At 36.5% G+C, this 18,991-nt stretch overlaps 2 protein-coding genes across 4 annotated transcripts in view; one reads left to right on the forward strand and one right to left on the reverse strand.

The window, feature by feature from the left end:
• mybpc2a (myosin binding protein Ca) overlaps positions 1 to 9,643 on the reverse strand; it is a 33,836-nt gene extending 24,193 nt beyond the window's left edge. Inside the window, exon 1 of one of the 2 annotated variants that reach the window (XM_053515185.1) lies at positions 9,542 to 9,643. In XM_053515185.1, the coding sequence (XP_053371160.1) occupies positions 9,542 to 9,563 (22 nt within the window). In that variant the 5' untranslated portion in view covers positions 9,564 to 9,643. The remainder of the gene's footprint in view (positions 1 to 9,541) is intronic. The other variant, XM_053515186.1, reaches the window with a different exon arrangement.
• Positions 9,644 to 13,131: 3,488 nt separating this feature from the next.
• emc10 (ER membrane protein complex subunit 10) lies at positions 13,132 to 17,255 on the forward strand. 2 transcript variants are annotated; one of them, XM_053514124.1, is made up of 8 exons: positions 13,133 to 13,266; positions 13,831 to 13,897; positions 14,137 to 14,249; positions 14,429 to 14,530; positions 15,028 to 15,212; positions 15,527 to 15,617; positions 16,119 to 16,218; positions 17,034 to 17,255. In XM_053514124.1, exons 1-7 carry the CDS (start codon positions 13,171 to 13,173, stop codon positions 16,203 to 16,205), a joined length of 741 nt encoding a protein of 246 aa, XP_053370099.1. In that variant the 5' UTR covers positions 13,133 to 13,170; the 3' UTR covers positions 16,206 to 16,218; positions 17,034 to 17,255. The 2 variants fall into 2 exon arrangements, with proteins under 2 accessions (XP_053370097.1, XP_053370099.1); XM_053514122.1 differs by lacking the exon at positions 16,119 to 16,218 and having other exon boundaries at positions 13,132 to 13,266.
• Positions 17,256 to 18,991: the final 1,736 nt, after the last annotated feature.

Raw genomic sequence — 18,991 nt, forward strand, 5'->3', positions numbered from 1 at the left:
GGGAGAGTGCCCTATAGAAGGATGGGAACTGGCCACCACTAAATTAGAAAAAAAAATGCTGTCTCCACTCACTGGTCACAAATTGCAACGTCACCAATAATTAACATTAATGTAAATGTAAATGTAAATGTAACGCTGGTACACTAAGTGTACACACAAAGCATGCAGCAAATAAAAACCGCTCGATCTAATGAATAGAAGAACCCAAACTTCTGACATCTGCAGCAGATGACTGGACAAATGACTAAACTATAGAATATGGAATAATGCAGATTTACCACATTCTAGTAATGACATTATATACAACTTAATGCAGATACACTCTTTATTCCACCCAAAGTATGCAGCAAGCACACAATGCTCGCACTGATTAATGAATGGAAGAACAATGCAAACTCCTTGAGCATCTGAGCAGCAAAGCTCACATGACTTAAATACCTTACTGGCTGGACTTTCAGCCACTAAATACCGGGTGATAACAAACATATACCATATAAATATTGTTATACGGCGGCGTTGTTCCCAGATGGCAGTTCAAACACACTGCACATATTGTTCAGGAATGGATTGATGGACAAGACAAAGATTTTAAGATGTTATCTATGTGCAAATCCCAACCTCACAACTTACTACAAGACTTAAAGTATCTGCTGCTAATGTCATGGAGGTCAGAGAGTGACACGCCACATAGATCTGGCCTCCATTTGAGCTGGAAAAAAAAGGAGATGCCTGATTCGGACCAGGGCCATGAATGCAATCCTTGGGATTAACTGAGCGAGTGAAGCTCTAGAAGCAGAGTAAGCAGGCATGTGCAAAATAATTAGAGAGACAGATCGTGTTGTCGTGCCGATTTAGGAGGTGATAGAGATCGATATCTTGAATATGTTTAATAATCATCACTTGAGAAATGTGCGAATATGCGATTCAAATTCATCTCTCTATAAATACACTCATGTATTGCTCTATATGCAACTTTCTCTTTTTATAGGTCTGTTTCTCCAAGCAGGACCAAACATGGAGGTCTGCTCTGCCCCTAGCTCGCTCGGCTGGATGCCTCGGACGGGAGATGCCTCGGACCCGGTCACCTGTTCACGCTGCTATTCTGAAGCTCCTTAAAAATCAACCATAAACAGTTTTTTTTTTTTTTTTTTATGAATGATGATGATATTATAAGTGCTTGAGAAGGAATTTATGTCCCAGAGTCATGTTGTGCTGAGACTTCTCTCTCTCTCTCTCTCTCTCTCTCTCACCATGGTGCAAATTTCAAGTCACATTTATTTTTCCATCGCTCCCTCACTCTGCTTCTCAGCACTACATTCCCTGGTAGAGGAAGGAAGATGGACAGATTGATAGACAGATTCCACTACAATTTCCTCATAAACCCCGGGTGATAAATGCAGATGAGCTGTAATTAAATTAAGGTGCATTCAAGGTGCATTTACAATTAAAAACCCCCCACCAAAAAATAACAATCCATACGACGTTCACGCAGAGCTGAAACTGGTGACTGAATGGTGAAAGAGCGCCCCCTGTGGTATAACATTTTTTTCAATAATGCAGCTCAGCCACTCCAATGCATTTACTACAATGGAAACAAACTTGTTCTTCCTTCTTTTCTAGGATCTTTGAATCGTCAAGGTGTAACCTGTATAAACCTAAAGCAGGTACTAATCAGTAATTATACAACAGTATTCTGATTGGATGAAAGGCGTTGCACACGTGGTGATAATGAGATGTTTAACTAAATGTATTACTTCGTGCCCGTTTAAACCCAGTCATAGAAGCACTTTAAGAAAAAGACAGTTAATAATGTTACGCCATCTTAAACAACAGTTTGTCTACTTAATAATCGCTTCTTAATAAGCGTTCCGAATCGCCTCCGTGTTGTTTTAGTTATAGCTAACGCAAGCTACAAGGATAACTAACTTCTAACACAAGGCTGAATCCCAAATCCCTCTCCAACCCCTGATCTAGGGCACTACTTGGTGTATGGAACTGTGGTGTAAGGAATTGTATCCCCTACATAGTGCACTAGATTTCCATTTAACACTATTTGGGATTCGACCCCAAAACCCAGACGTTAACGGAGCTGATATTCTAAAGTGTAATAAGTAGAAATATACAGTAAATCTGGTGAGTTTCTCAGGACGTCCACCACCTCCATGGTTTATTCTCATCACCTTTCGCCTACAGAGTACCACTAAGAGTTTAACACCACTCTCACCTCACCTGTGTGTGTGTGTGTCCACGTATTTCCAGACTTTCGTAAAGGTGTATTTAGTGCTCTCGAAAATCTAAAATATCTGTATGTATCTATGTCGTGTGTGTGTGTGTGTGTGTTATAATCTGCATGTTTGCATGAAGAAACTGAATTCATACAGTAAATCATAAAATCCTTTAATAAATAATAAATAATAATCATCATCTCAGTTTAACTGTGATACAGTACTATACAGTCGACCCAGGGAATTTGATGGATGTGGTCAAAAAAAGCCTATAAATGCCTGTTTTTGGTTTAAACCCTAAATATGTTTCCAGATATTCTCCTAAAACACTTTAACTTCATTTAAAACTCAGCTTTAATACATTACCAAAAATTAAATTAATTAATTAATTAATTAATTAATTAATTAAAGGACAACCCGTCTACAGTACTGGACCGCTGTGTCTCCCGCAGTGCTAGAATGTAGAACACAGATGTTACCCCCATATGAACTGTAATTCATGCTGTAGTATCAGTACTGTAGGGTAAATACGGTAATAATAATTCACTAGTTATTCACTGAGGAATTCCCAAGCCGTGTTTTCCTCTACGGTCGCTTCAAGTCCTCTCTACAGTACTAAGAAATGTAGACTGTATTATATTTTGTTGGAAAATTTAGCTAAATTTACGTTAACATTTATGTTACAAAATTAGTAAATTATATTGTTCTTAATAGTTTAAAACACATGAAAGATTATACAGAATATAGCCTTAAAAAATAGCTGAGAATATTTGTGCTTTCCAATGTCTTAAATATAATTACGTTTATCTACACTTTCTTAATATAAGACTACAACAAACCAAATATAAGATTATTAAGCTTATTTCTACTTAGATGTTACTAAAATTGCATGTCCTTGTTCAGAGTGGAGGCTGAGAATTTTGCTTCTTTCAGAAAGTATATCCCTAAAAACTAGCAAAATTATCTGCCAATGAACTACACAAAAGTTTGCTTTTAACGCATAATAAATTTATTATTATTTTTTATTCAATTCAGGCAGTGTCGCAAAGCAGGTTCACAGAATCAAAAAAAGGAAAATTATAGGAATTAGTTTAAAAAGTGTGAGTATGTATAAAAATAATGCATAAAAATAAGTTTTAAAAATTATAACTGACAGTAAAAATATCACAAATAGCGAGTCATGGGACAAAATCCGAACGGAACTGAATGACATTTCACCATCTGTGTGTAATTTATCACGGGACAGACGCACATCATCAGCATGGCCAAGGCATGAGGTACTGTAATGTAATAAGACACTGAGAATGCATAACTGTGTGTGTGTGTGTGTGTGTGTGTGTGTGTGTGTGTGTGTGTGTGTGTAGATAGACCAGCAGACCAATACACAGAGACAGGATAATTAGTCTTAAAATAGAAAGAATGGGTTTGAAGAACCCCAACCCCGCCGCACACCGTTCCTTCCTCACACACACAAAGGTATTTCATATTAGCTTCATTCTATTGGATTATTGTAGATTGAAGTAACAAGAAACAGTACTGACCAAAATCATTAAAAATGTCTGAAGCTCTTCTCCAAGCTTTATTTAAGCACTATCACTCAGGAGGAGTGCCTACGACCACATCACAGCTGTGCTGATATTCAGTACAACAGCACAACTTCAAGTGTGACATCGCTTTTATACAACGGTTCTACAAATACCATTTATTATCAACAGATTACGATTGTTTCCTTATTTACCCAGTTATATTGCTCAGCCCACACACATCCTTCAGCGCCTGGCAGGACTAACTAACCGCGACAGGCGGAGCTGGCGAGACACAGTTAGTGCGCGACAGTTAGTGTAATTAACAGGAGGTGAGAGTGGTGTTGAACTCTTAGCTGTACTCAGTAGTCAGAAGGTGAGGAGAATAAACCATGGAGGTGGTGGACAGTCCTGAGGAACTCACCAGATTTACTGTATATTTACACTTATTACACTTTAAAATATCAGCTCCGTTAACTTCAGGGTTCTGGGGTCAAGTAGTGTGGAATGGAAATCTAGTGCACTATGTAGGGTGTACAATCCACTTGTTCCACATACCACGTTGTGCCCTTGATCAGAGGTAGAAGCTAGTTAGCTCAACTTAGGGGTAAAAGACGTAGAAGTGATTACTAAGGAGACGGCGTGTTGTTTAAGATGACATAATGTTATCAGATGTGTGTTTCTGCTGAGTTTGCTGGTTGTGAATGTGCGTTTGGCAGGAAGCTGCTCTCTCCTCGGTACACTCATGGAATAACGCATCTCTTCCAATCAGACTTCTTGGTCCGACTGAACTGCTGTGTAATTTTCCTTGCATTGTCTCAATACATATTTATTAAAAGGGGGTAAATAACAGAAGATTAAATGATGTGCTGTAGGATTGGTTCAAGGCAATCATTTGGATTTGTTGATTTAAACAATTGTACCAAATTTGCGCAGAATTGAGATATGTGGGTTGCACCCATGAACACAGAATCACCAGGGACCCCTGATACGATATTATCATGATACCCCGGTGCTGATTCGATTTGTATTGCGATTTTGTAAGTCGAAAAACCATAAATATCCCTATTTGCTATTACATTTTTAAAGTTTTTGTCACAATGCTAAACTCGTGAAATGATTTGCTCCTAACACACAGTACGCTGTGCTGCCAGCAAATAGTTTAAATAGTTTAAAGTGTGCCACCTGTAGGATCATAGAGGAACTGCAACATGTTAGCATCTCAAATGAAAACATGTATAAATTATATATATATAGTTTATAATATGTATTGTATAAATAAATAATATGTATTTTATTAATATAACATATCAATTATATATAAGATAAATAAATTGCCACACCAAAGAATCCTAGTCAATATTTTGCCCATCTCTAGAACAACTAACTAACTAATTTAACAAGTAATTAAACTATCGTTTCACTTCGGTTTCCCGTTCTTATTATTTTAGAGGTTGCAGCTGTTGTTACTGGCTGAATCCAGATGTTTAACGGAGCATGATAGGAGGTTTTTAAGCAAGTTTCTGGAATGTTTTCAGCCCAATAAAAGATTTCACTTATTGTTGTTGTTTTTTTTTTTTTTTTGTCAAATGACAAACTACCAGACACCAAATCCGCGTCCTAGCATTTTGTACAGTTACTAAAATGTCTTACAAATACGTGACAAGATTGTACCCTCTCTATAAACATGTGTTTGTTTTCAGATAATCACACACACGCTCATACTCTCCATCTCTTCCGAAACCACAGCTCTATTCTGGAGGCTGTTTATTGAGGATTCGTGCTTTCTGAACAGCGGGGTGGCACTCGAGATCCATGACTGAGGTGTAATCTGAGCTTCTCTACCGCAGGAGGCCAGATCACAGCACGAGAGGTGAGAACGAGACAGCAAGAGAAAGTGAGAGGAGAGAAGGAGAGGAAAAGGGGTGTGTGTTCGAGCAGCGCCGCTGCATCAGAGATCTGATATTAGTGATGTCATGACTCTGGACCGCACGAAACCGTGGCCGTGTGTGCAGTAGAATGATGATGGGGTGTGGACGAGGGGAGGAAAGGTATGGGGCACGACGGAGAGAACATTCTGCAAATAATCCAACTACTAAAATAAGCATGTCCAATTAAAGCCAGCGTTTAGTGCATGCGCATAGAGACAACAGAAAAGAGCTGATTAGATATTTAAAACTAAAAATAAGCTGTCTACCATGTGCAGAAATGTAAAAAAAGAAAATACCAAGAAATATGGAATGATAAATAATCTTTTCAATATAATTTTTACAATATTTTACAAAATACAATTTATGTAGGACTACTAAATACACACTACTATATTTTATTTCTTAAATTTACTCACTCACTCACTCACTCACTCATCTTCTATACCGCTTAATCCTGAGGTCGCAGGGGCCTGGAGCCCATCCCAGGAGGCTAAGGGCACGAGGCGGGGTACACCCTGGACAGGGTGCCAATCCATCGCAGGGCACACACACACACACACACACACACACTCATTTTCTTAAATTTGTTTATTTTTAACAAAAAAAATTCTTAAATTTGGTTATTTTCAACAAATTTGTTTAATTTATAAAAATAAAAATCAGAATCATTAATTCTTTTTCCTCACATTATGAATTAAAATTAAACAAATTATTTCTAGATACTAAATTATATGTATTATTTAGAAAGAGATAAAGAGGAATCAGAATGAGATTACATTAAAACTAATATAAAAAAATAATTATATAAATATACATTTTATTTTACTCATAATTTCAAGCATTATTTTTTACTACATTGTCTCTTTCTACAAAAAAAAATATAAAAATAAGATTAATTAGTAAATATGTTTTATACATGCATTTAAATTAGGTTTACAAGAAAAAACTACAACATAAATAATATAATTATAAATTAAATATCTTCAATTAATGTATAAGGATTTATAACATTGATTTTCATTTTTTATTTTAAAATTGACATTTTCTCAGCAAAAACATTTATTTTAAATAAAGCATGTAATGAAATGTCTAGGGGAAAAATAATAATTTATAATTCATAATAAGTCATAATCTCATAGTTTTACATTTCTATTAAATAATTTTGATGAGAAAAAAATAAAACCTGTATTGCTGCTATTTTTGTTTGGATTTGGTCTATATCAAATTTTTCCTGCTCATCATATATGAGAACGCTGCTCATAAATGTTATGATTTTTATGACCTTCCCTCCCTCCCTCCCTCCCTCCCTCCCTCTCTCTCTCCCTCTCCCTCTCTCTCTCTCTCTCTCTCTCCTTCTCTCTTTCCCTCTCTCTCTCTCTGCTTCCTCCTTTAAAGATGTGTTAGCGTTTCTGCTGTAAAGACGTCGCTCTCAGCTTTCACTCTCCACGCAGACGTGACCCGACTGCTGAAAGAGATCCGCTCATGTTTTACAGCCCTGCAGATCGCTGGCCATAAATCTCGGAGATATAAATGTCAGGGATTTGTAAACATTCGGCCTGCTGCTGATTCAGCTGTTGCGCTAAGAAATGTGGAGATATGTGGAATATAATATTTTCATAAAATTCATGAAAAATAATACATTACATGGAAAATAATATCTACAGTATACTAAACTAATAATATTTTGCTTTGATTTTGGTGTGACTTCCTGTTTTTACAAACCAAAAGTCTAATTAGAAAAATAATTTCTTCGCAGAAGTTTGTCATGTAAAGAATCTCACAGACACATAAGCCAAATAAAACATCACTTATTCCAGATAATCCACACTGATCTTATAAAGTTTATATGTTACAATTACAAGTTACATGTTCTACAAGCGCCTTCTAAATATTCTTTTAAAATTTTATTTGACGAAATGTAATTTTCTGACTTATAAAATGTCTGACTTACAAAGAAAAAGTCCTGTTTATTGATTATGTTTTTTTTTTTAATCTGCATTTACGTTTTCATAGAGTAAAAATGTTAATAATTAAAGATCGGTTGAACTTCCCACGCTCCTGAATTTGATCCTAAATCTAGATTTTGAGATGTTGGAAATCGTAAAGTGATCATCAGGAAGTTTCCCAGAGTTCAGTGTGGCTCATCATTATAGTTCAAAAGAAAATTATGCTTGAAATTAGAAATGTAGTCGCTGACTTCAAAACATTACACCAGCAAATAACTTATTCCGAAGTGAATTGTAGCAGATTGTGGACTGTGTAGGTGGTTTGTGGCTTTTTATAAAGAATTGTAGAATTCAAAAATAAATAAAAGGACTAATTCCTCGTTTAGTTTTGACGAAGAGAGCTTTGAGCTGTCACTAATGGAACACAAATTGGCTAAAATGGCAAAATCCCACCCTGCACACTAAACTACTGAATAGTGTAAAAATGTATCTATATTTCTGTATTGTTTACAGAAATAATTACAAAAATATCACTAATTTTTTTCTAGTATTGTGAGGTAACTCTAAATCATATTTTATTTTGGTTCTAGATCTGCAATTTTATATATTGTATTATTTTTCATTGTATTATATTACATGTAAATTACATATTATATAAGTTTAGATTATATTACAGAGATGATTAAAAAAACATCATGAACATAAAAACTCTGTTTGTAATAAAGGAGTTCCCTTGTGGAGACATTTAATATATTTTTTTGTATATTTTTATTTTTTATGCCATCCATCTACTGCATAGCTAAATGTTGTTTTTTTATTATTAAATAATTATTTATTTAATCAAATTGAATTATCTAAGCTGAGAGCAATAATGCCATTCTTGTAGTTTGTGACAAAGATCTCACACTTGCAAACTTATAATAATTTCTGTGACATAAAGTGGTGAAAGTAGTGATAATCATACAATTAAAGTATACGAGAAAACAATGCACGTGCATCAAAAACTGCCATGTGTACTTTATAAAAAAATAGTGGGTTTTGTTCTTTTTTTAATTATGTTTTACTGCAAAATAAAATTATGAACATTTTTATGGTAATATGATAAACTCATCATGAACACTTCCAGAAATTAAATCTGTGAAATGAAAAACTGTATAATTGTAATACAGAAGTAATTTTTCACCGTTTTTATGATGATTACTTCTTGACTATCACTATTGTCTTCGTGTACATGTTTTGTACATTATGGAACAATGTACTGTAATACAGTGTAGTTTTCTTTCTTAGAAAATATATCTGTAATGTTATTGAGATATTCATTTAATTACAAAGATAGATGACATCTGTTGTAAAGAATGATGTATAACACTTTTAAACTCATTATAGCATGTAATCGGACATTAGGGACTATTCTTGTCCCGTTGAGGAATATTTACTCTTAAATATAAATAATGTTATTTTTTTTTTAAAGAAAAACATATTTTAATGATTTAAATAATGATCATTTGCATCATAACTGTTATAAATTGATTTGTTTTTAATAATAAATAATAAAAAAAAAATATATATATATATATATATATATATATATATATATATATATATATATATATATTTAAAAAAAACTGTTGCTCCATTCTGGACTGAGGTTAATGTTGCCTGTTCCTTTCCCCAAAATTAATGGCTGCAGAAATAAATTTATATGAATGATGATGTAAATTTGTTTTTTTTTATCTTTGTTGAATGAATTCCAACAAATGATAGTACTCCCGCAGTTTAAGGGTCATATCTCAAAGTTTCCTTAACATCACCAAGAATTACTCAAAAACTCAAATTACTCAAAAAGTCCTGTAATCTGTCTAGTTCTGTAATGTTTTAACATATTATAGCGATTTAGAGGAGCTTGATGGTCGTACCTGGCTTCTTGGGCTCGGGCATGTTCCTGTTTCATGCGTTTCTGTCTCTGTCTCTTGTCTCTTTTCCTTCTTTCTCTCTAAGTGGAGGTGTTCAGTTTGGGTCGTCTATGCATTTATAGGCTATATTAAGCTATATGGAGGAGGGTGTGTGATGAGAGCAGGAATGAAAGAGAGAGAGAGAGAGAGAGGGAGGGCCACAAGCAGAGTGCAGTGTCACTTGAGATCTCCAGATAATCCTAAGTGTCTGTGGAGGGAAGGTGTGAGAGAAGAGAGACGAAGAAGTGAAGGAGGTTTATTGTAATGACTGAGACCTTGACCCGGGACTGACCCTGGGGCTGCTTACATGGTTAGGACAGAGAGAGCATTTTAATTAATGCAGCAACAGGCTGACAAAAAAGGTGTGGACATTTTAGAACATACAGTAGGATCGTTTGGTCTCTTAGGAACCGGAGAAACCTAACAAGAAGGTCCGTCTCATCTAACGACCTTTTGTGACCCGCTGGCTCTTGATTATTGATTTTGGAATGAAATGACTAACAACATATTGTCACACACAAATAACAAGAAACTAAAAGACCCACTCACAAATGAGGCATTATTAATGATAAGGGGCAAAGGGGCAGGGCTTCTAGCTTGAAATAGAGCTGTCAATCATTCTAAAGTTATGAATGGATTGGTGTTTTTTGGGGGTAAAAAAGTGCTAGCACTCGAATGAGGTTCATACACAGAACAAAGATCATTTTGGATCTGATGTCTGATTACATGGTATGTAAAGCAACGCAAATTAATTATGCTGTTACTGTTATAATAATCACATCATTACAATACCCCTGGATTCGTTTAGTGTCATGTATTTTAACCCACAGAGTGACTATGATCTCTGATCCCAGGGGGCAAAGTTTAAATATCCCAGATAGCCACCGTATGACCTGGTCATGTTCTGAGATGTTACACCAGTGCTGACTGATTGTCCTAAACACTCTACACTCTTATTACCACTTACACTAAGCAACAGAGACAATAAAACCATCAGGAAAAATCTATATCTTATTCGCCTAAGCAAAAAAAAACTAAACAAAATCAATGAGATGGCTGGAGATGAAAATCAATCATGTAGCTTTGAGTGAGTTTGAACTCTACAAAATAATACACTAAAATAATTACAGGACAATAAAAACAAACACTGTTATCGTAACATACTAAATGATGGAGTCACTCTCAGAGTTGATTATTTTCCTATAACCGCACATCTTAAAGTGGGAAATCTTTCTCGTATCAGCATTTTGAGATGTAAGGTGAAGCTGGTGGTGTAACAATATGCTTATAGCTTCTATAATAAAACTGAGAACAGGATCTAACCTGACTTACATGTGGGCCACTCCATTACATGTTCATATAATTAGCTTTTTAAACTTAGTCAAAATGGGACTTTTGACTGTGCAGAATGATATCCCAGTGTTTCACCAGTGCTTGGACACCATCAAGGTAGAAAGTTTTCTCAGTACGCCAAAGCCATAATTGGACTGCCTGTCTAATTGACGCCTGAAACACTGGCCTCCCAGGAATTCCTTTAAAGGCCCAAACATGTGGATATATCTTGGAGCGAGATCAGGACAGAACAGGCGATGGTGCAATAACTCCCAGCCAAGTTCCTGTATAATGTGCAAGTGGTGTTGGTGAATGATTGTGTGTACAGTTCACACAGACAGATGCATTTCTATGGAAGCAAATTGGCATCATAATTGCTTTTTGTAAAAAAAATCAGTTTAATAAATTCAGTTAAAAACTTAACAGTGATTACATTTCAAAATGTTTTTTTTTAAAGGCTGATATAGGTCAAATAATTACATTGCTTTTTTTTCCATCGTCATCTATTTTTCGCTTTCATTCAGAAGAAAAGTTCTTGTTTGACTTGAACGCCACTCATAGTTAATCGATAATTCATTATTGTAACTCTTGGTAATTTGCTGTGGTATATGACGAATACATCACTTGGATGCATGCTGTTATAGAAAATGAATCCACTTCATGTTGGTAGCAGTACACCATTACACCCCACTGTTGATTATTTTGCTACAAATGTTTTAAACGTTCCTTTTTTTTTTTTTTTTACTTTAGTTTTGTTTGTGCTATTCTCCTTGCATGTATAGTACTCATTTCTGTTCTGATGTCATTTTTGCATACTCTGCATTTCTTGGTTTCTTGCAAGGCCTCTATTTTTAAACAGTTTTGTGGGACACTTTAAGCATCGATTAACATCTCTATAACTGTGCAGCTTCCACTAATAGAAGTAATGAGAACATCACCATGTCCTCCATGTCATACATTTACCATTTAGGCATTCGGCAGACACTATTATCCAGAATGACTTACAAAAGTGCTTTGAAGTTTCCATCATTGGTTAGATCCTTACACTGTATTCCATTTATTTCCATAAATTACTAAAGAGCAAAAATGATGATTATGTAGGCCTAGTAATTTATAATCACAAGTAATAACTGTCTGGTTACTTATACTAATGAAGCCAAATGCAGTTTGTTGCTTAAAAGTATTAAGGCAATGATTTCTTTTTCAAACACTCAACCATGTACTGGAGTATGATCCTAAACACAAGCGCCCTCTGTAGTTGAATATTCTTATGTAAACTTCTCCATAACTGAATTTTCTATTATTCATACTCATATTCAATAAATAATAAATGCATTAAAATAAAATACTGTACAAACATCTCAGAAAAAAAAGGGATCTTGATAAGAGTTTTAAAAAAAAATTAAGAAAAATTACTGATCCCTTAAAGAGAAAAGAAATTTACCTGAAATAAAAAAAAATTAATATATATATATTCACTTGCAAGGAAAAAACAATTGGCCTTGGGACATGGGTGAAAAAATAAACATTGAAGGGGGGAAAAAGAAAATGTCTTTTGGTTGTAAAAGTTCACCAATATTTTATGAATTATCGTGGGGGGGGGGGGGGGTGCGGGGGGTAAATTCACCTATTTTTTAGGTGATTTATTTTATTTTATTTTATTTTTTGGAATCCATGCTTTTTTACCTACCCATGTCCCTTTAGGGTCTCAGAAGGCCTGTGACTTGGAAACAACACAAAACTGACAGGGTTTTGTTCATTTTCTGATCAGCCGGGTGGATAAATAAGAAGCACATCATAAGGAATTTGTTCTGTACTTAAGATCATGTTCATGACGTGCCATACAAGCGATATGAGGGCTGAAGATAGTTTCGGATAGATTTTGTGGAAATGCTAACTGTTGCAGTGAACTGGCTTTTAGAACCTAAAAACTGAGTGTCTCACTAAACTCACTTGCTGAAATTCTCCTGTTATAAGACTGATAGATTGGGGATTAAAATATACATTACTTTTGTTGTTTGTTTGTTCTTTTATAAATACAAACTTTAATATTTAGAGTGAAACTGCATTAGGAAATATATTGTGTTTATTCAATTCCTTTGGTTAATTCATGTTTAGACAGAAGACAAACATTTGGTCCGTTATTGCTCTTCCGTATGAAACACTACTTCCGGGATTATTATTATTATTTTTTTACTTCCGGATCTTCGGAAACAACCGCGATGCGTCATTATGTAACTTCCTGTGCACGCACCGTCAATATGGCGCCGACCGGATCCTTATCCTTTGCAGTGATCATTTTAACTACAGTTTTAGGATTTTATACAGAATTTGCGGGCTGTAATAATGGCAGGCGGGTAAGTGAGTGTTTAGTGAAATAACCCGCGGATTAAATGAGTGTATATTTAAGAAAATTAACCGGATATTTATCAGCGGTGTCGGGGGGGACTCAGTCTGTGCTAATCGGCTAACGTTAGCTGTTTAGCCTTTCTATTTATATCATTTTTTTATGTAGGAAAATAACATTTACTATTTTTCTAAATGCATAAAAGAGTATTTTCCGTTCTGTAATATGTCATTGATATTTTAATGACTGTCTTGTTTAAGTTATACTCTTGATATGAGTGGGTTTGTGCGTCGGTACATGAATGAGTTAACCTGGTCACGTGACCTGATCCTAATGTGGTTTATTCTTTATATACTTTAGTTTTTATCCTATACAGTGCTCCGAGTTGGTTCCTGTTCTCAGTCATGTTCTGTTCTGTCCTGAAAGTATTAAATATCTCTGTATTTCAATAAATCCTCAGGATATCAGATACTGTTCGTATGAAACATTTAGTTTTTAGTCCCTGTGAATGAGCTGTGATAAAGTAAACTAAAGGTTCCGTATGAACGTGTTATTTGGTGGTGAATGTGTCCAGGGACCTGAGGTCGTGGAGTCGGACCTGGCCGGATTCTCCGTGCCGCTCGAGCACTCTTTCGAAGTCGGTGAGTTTAGGTTTGAGATAATAAATAAATAAAAGCTGTCTGATTTCTTTTTAAGAGAATTGTTATTTGGTTGGGGATGATGAGGATAACTGGAAGGACTAGAGAGCCTTGGAGTACGTGAGGTTGCCACTGTGTGATAAATACATAATTATATTGGGTTATGCAGGTTTAAAAATGTAAGCTCTCTAACACTGATATCGAACCTTTTTGTTTTTCTTGTGTTTTGTTTGTGGTTTCAGACGACGTGCCCAGGTTCCGGACTCGTGGCTCAATCCAGCTGAAGGCCGGCAGAGAGAACAGCGCGGCTCTGTCTCAGCTGGAGCTCTCGGAAAAGGACAGACGTTTACTCAAGGTCTGAGACGTCCCTCACCGCCAGGGCCCGAGCCATACGCTGAAAATCTTATAGCGTTTTAAAAAAAAAAATAAAACATTTGTACAGTTCAGGAAAGGAGAAATTAAATAAAACTGTGTATGACTTCTCTTTATATGAATTGTGTGTTTAAAAACATAACATGGTATGTGTGTGATCAGGATGTAGCGGCTGTAGACGGTCTGTACAGGATCCGAGTCCCCCGGGTGTCTCTGCAGTCAGACAGGCAGACAGACGGTCACCTGAGCGCCTTTGTCAGAGCCGTGAGTCTGATCCCCTCCCCCAAGGAAGATTAATGAAAAATATTATTTAAAAAATTATAACAAAATGGTGCATAATATTACCTTATTTGCTATTATTATGTATAAGCTATGTACATGTTAAATTCTATATATATTAGTCTTTTTTGTTTGTTAGTTTTTAAGCTTTAAGTTTACTTAAGTTTTTTTTTTATCCCTGATTTTAAGTGATTTATTTATTTTCAGCTTTCTTTTCGGTTCACATGTAAATGTATTATTATTTATGGATTACTTTTTTTGGTATTATTTATCTATTTAAGAACTTTTTACAGGTTTCTTGTTGTTTTTAGGACCATTTCTTTCTCTTTTTTTTATTCTTTTCACCCATGTTTCACTCCGTCACTCCTTGTTCTAAATTTTGGTTATCTCTATCGGTAAACATTAAATGAATGATTAATAGATCATTTTTATATTAATTAAATTAATTTTGTTTATTATGTGCGCCTTGTTTCATCTGTCAGTGCTCTCTGGTGGAGTCTCACCTGAGTGACGTCATCACACTGCACACTGATGTCAGCGGCTCCCTCATCGGCGTCTCCATAGTGACGGTGCCGGGGGCGTGTCAGGGGGCCGAGGTCGAGGACGACGTGGACCTGGAAGCGTTCAACACCACCATCAGTGTCATGGCACCGATCAACGCACCGGCGTGAGGAAACGAACAAGCGCACACACAAACACATCATCAAATTGCTTTGTATTATATTTATAGTTTATTATGTTTATTATGCTTGTATATTGTAGAAACATCATCTTATATTAAAATATTTTTCCCCCAGATAGCTCGCTCACAAAACAGTTGTAATAACTCCAGTGCAAATATAAGAAAAAAAATTACAAAATAATAATAAGCGTACTCTGTGAGTTGTCCGAATATTAGAAACGGTCTAATGAGAAACAAGGTTGCTGAGATCAAATTATTGCTTTGTTTTATTAATACCACTTTGTGTTTACATCCTCCAGGCCTGAGACGGCGCTGTTCATCGAACGGATGGAGCAGGAACAGGACAAGAAAGGAAAACCCCAGGAGCAGAAATCCTTCTTCGCTAAATACGTGAGTGAAAAACCCCGTGTCGAGTGCTCGAGGAGCCGACAACGTTCTCTCGTATTATTAGATTTAGAGCTACGTTGCTTTTTATTGTATGAAATGCCAAAGCTAACACACAAGACATCATACATAAGTGCATTGCAATGCATTTCGAGCCTGGATGTGGGATGTGGTACTTCCTGTTTATCCTTTTTAAAAGCTGACTTTAAGAAACACTTTTTTGAGTTTTGAGGTTTTTCACTTTATATCAGTGATGATAAAAGAGATTAAAGATGTCTGCCTTTTCCGAGATTAGACACCAAAGATCCGAGGAAAAGAGTCAGGAAAAGAGAACCGAGTCTCATCCTGACGAATGAAGAATCAGGTGAATAAACGAATCCGAGTCGAATTGGCGGTAGATTCAGGAATCTGCTCTTGAAAATCATCCAGTTTAGGAGACTGACATCCCACCGTGTGTGTGTGTGTGTCTGTGTATGCATGCTGACTTTGTGTTGGTGTGTGTTTCAGTGGTATTTGATTTTGGGAGGTGCAGTGTTCCTCATGGCCACCAGTTCAGCACAGCCCCCAGCAGGGGGAGACAGAGAGCAGAGCTGATTCATTCCGTCAAGTACCAGCAATCCCTCACACACTCCCCTCCCATATACACTCCTTCCCTCAAAATAAGCAAAGTCTGAGAGCACTTAAAAGAAAAGAGCTGATTTTATTTTATTCTTCAGGAGAAAACAAGCAAATTAAATATTCTTGTGATGGAAAAAATATCAAAGCGAAAGAATTCTAATAATATAAGTCGCTCTGGAAAAGAGCGTCTGCCAAATGCCTAAATGTAAAATAAGATCAGATCTTGGTTAGTGGCCTCAGACCTTTGTTACCTAATTCTGTTTGTGTGTGTGATTAACTGAATAGCACACTGACGAAAGTGAGATGATGGATCTGGACTTCAGCACTTACCCACACTCACATCCCTAATCAAACACATTGAGCACCAGTTCAGCATTCAATAAGCCTTTCTTGAGCGCGTGTGTAATCAACACTGTTTAATTGTAACCCTCAGAATCCACTCTCTAAAAGAGAGACTCTCTGATTGACTCTCTTAAATTGGTGGTTCTCAACATTATTCCTGCATATTGTAGTGTTTTCCTGCTCTATCGCTCCCAAGAAACTTGTGTTAATTAGTCGATTCGTTAAGTCAAGTGCACTGGGAGCTGGGAAAGTTTTCTAAAATGTGCAGGGCAGTGGTCGTCCGGGACCAGAGCCGAAGGCCACTATTTTTAAATGAGCCTACACCCGATTATTAAAACTGTGCGAAATCGCTGCACTAATCTAGACATTGTAATAATTAACACCTTTTTAATTTTGTCCCTCTTGTACTCTTGGTAAAGACATCGAAACCTTAATTCTGCTCGTTTCTTTTCTTCTCGTTAGTGGATGTACATCGTCCCTCTCGTCCTCTTCCTGATGATGTCCGGAGCACAAGACCAGTCTGGAGGCGGAGCTAGTGGTGGAGCAGCCAGTGGTGGCGGTCGATGATTCCCATGGCAACCACAACCGCTGTTCTGCTGCTCCTGGTTTATAAACTGTACATAATAACTTAAATTAATGTAATGCAGAATCTACATGCTAATAAACTAAGAAGAAGGAGTTGAACACTTTGTTTGTTTGTTTGTTTGTACTACTGATCCGTTGAATAAAATGTGGTGGAAATTCTGAGTGTGTGTAGATGTTGTGCTTGTCCAGATAATGGTTAATAACATCGTTAGTGAAATAACAAATGGACTTATCCAATCATTTGTCCAAAACTTGGAAAAGTACAGAAAAAGGAGTGTACTCTTTCAATCCCACAATGCATTACAGTCAGCAGGGTACATACAGTGGTGTGTGATTAATCAAGCTTTCAGTAAAGTTGTGTAAATATTTATGAAATATTTACTAAATAAACCCACCGGGTAAAGCAAAGTCAATGAGGGGTTTTTTTTCCTCAAATATGTAATAAAAAAAAAAATTAAATTTTTTTTTATTTAGCCACACCCACAGAACTCCAAAGGTCCCAGAGAGCCAAAAAAAATTTCAATTTAGCATTGGTTATTTTTATGCTTCCTCCGTTGTGAGGTGTCACAAATCAAGTCCATAATATCTCATGCTCCCTGAACCACTCTTCCACAGTTTGAGCCTGGTGAATCCAATCATGAGCAGGGTTTACTTTCAGTGTGTTTCAGGCAAAGTTATTTGTACGAAGAAATGCCAGACTTGTAGACGGCAGACTCGTTGCTGTTGGTGCCATAGGTGTCGGGTTAATCTTGTTCTTTGGCTCTGTGACCGTTTAAATTTCCACATAAGCATTTTTTCTATTTACACTTCACAACTTCTTCCAAGCAACTCACATTAAAGAGCATTTTAGAAACTAAATACAGGCTTGTTATGCACCGTTTGTTAGCTTGAAAGTGACGGAATGTGTAACTCAGACTCGACACCAAAGAGCCGTTCCCAGAAAAACCAGCAGGGTGTTTGGCTCGGCATCAACTTCGCTAAACCCTCGTTCCCTCACCGGCCATGTGCTGATGCTGCTTCATGGAATCCATTGGCGCATCTTTATAAAAAGCAACTCAGGGGCCATACGTTACACAGTCAGTAGTGAGACTTTATTAATGTGGTACCAAAGTATTTAATTTTCATGGTGTTATTTATATCACTGGCTTTCAACACCTATTGTAGGCTTGAAAAGCAAACACAGCGCAAAACTTGGCACAGAGAAAGCAAATGTCATACTGCTTTATCCCGTGCACAGGGTCACAGGGAGCCTTGAACCTATCCCAGGAGAGTTTAGAGCACAAATCAGGGTACACCCAGGGTGCCAATCCCATCACAGGGCACACACCACACACTCATTCACACATTACAGACAATTTAGGAGTGCCAATTAGTGTAATCTGCATGTCTTTGGACTGTGGGAGGACCAAGCACTGGGAGAACAAGCAAACTCCACGCACAACCCGTGATGGGAATCAAACCCTTGACCCCGTAGATACTGGGCCACAGAGCTAACCACTATGCCACTGTGCCACCTGTTCATTTAAGTCAAGAATCATATCACTTTTTAGGATTTTAAATTAATTCCCAGACATACTGTAAAGGATATTTACTCCACATATTAGGCTAGATTTAGCAAACACTGACATATTCTCCGCTTCTTGAGTTTTGACTATTTTCTCCGTTTTATCAGTTCATTAAATCCACAAATTATTGGCTCAGATTTTATGCCAGATGCCCTTCATTCCTTCCACAACCCACACATGTCTCCATGCTCAGCACTGGAACTGAGGATGCCCTGCATCTCAAATGGCCGGGTATAACACACTCTAATATTTCATTGGACCGCCTTTTAT

This window comes from Clarias gariepinus, chromosome 16, assembly GCF_024256425.1.
Source record: "Clarias gariepinus isolate MV-2021 ecotype Netherlands chromosome 16, CGAR_prim_01v2, whole genome shotgun sequence".
In the NCBI taxonomy this organism is placed as follows: domain Eukaryota; kingdom Metazoa; phylum Chordata; class Actinopteri; order Siluriformes; family Clariidae; genus Clarias; species Clarias gariepinus.

Coding starts and splice junctions, on each gene's coding strand:
- emc10 (XM_053514122.1), top strand. CDS start 13,132: ATGCGTCATTATGTAACTTCCTGTGCACGCACCGTCAATATGGCGCCG. Junction 13,267..13,830: donor GCTGTAATAATGGCAGGCGG/GTAAGTGAGTGT, acceptor GAATGTGTCCAG/GGACCTGAGGTCGTGGAGTC. Junction 15,618..17,033: donor AATCCTTCTTCGCTAAATAC/GTGAGTGAAAAA, acceptor TCTTCTCGTTAG/TGGATGTACATCGTCCCTCT.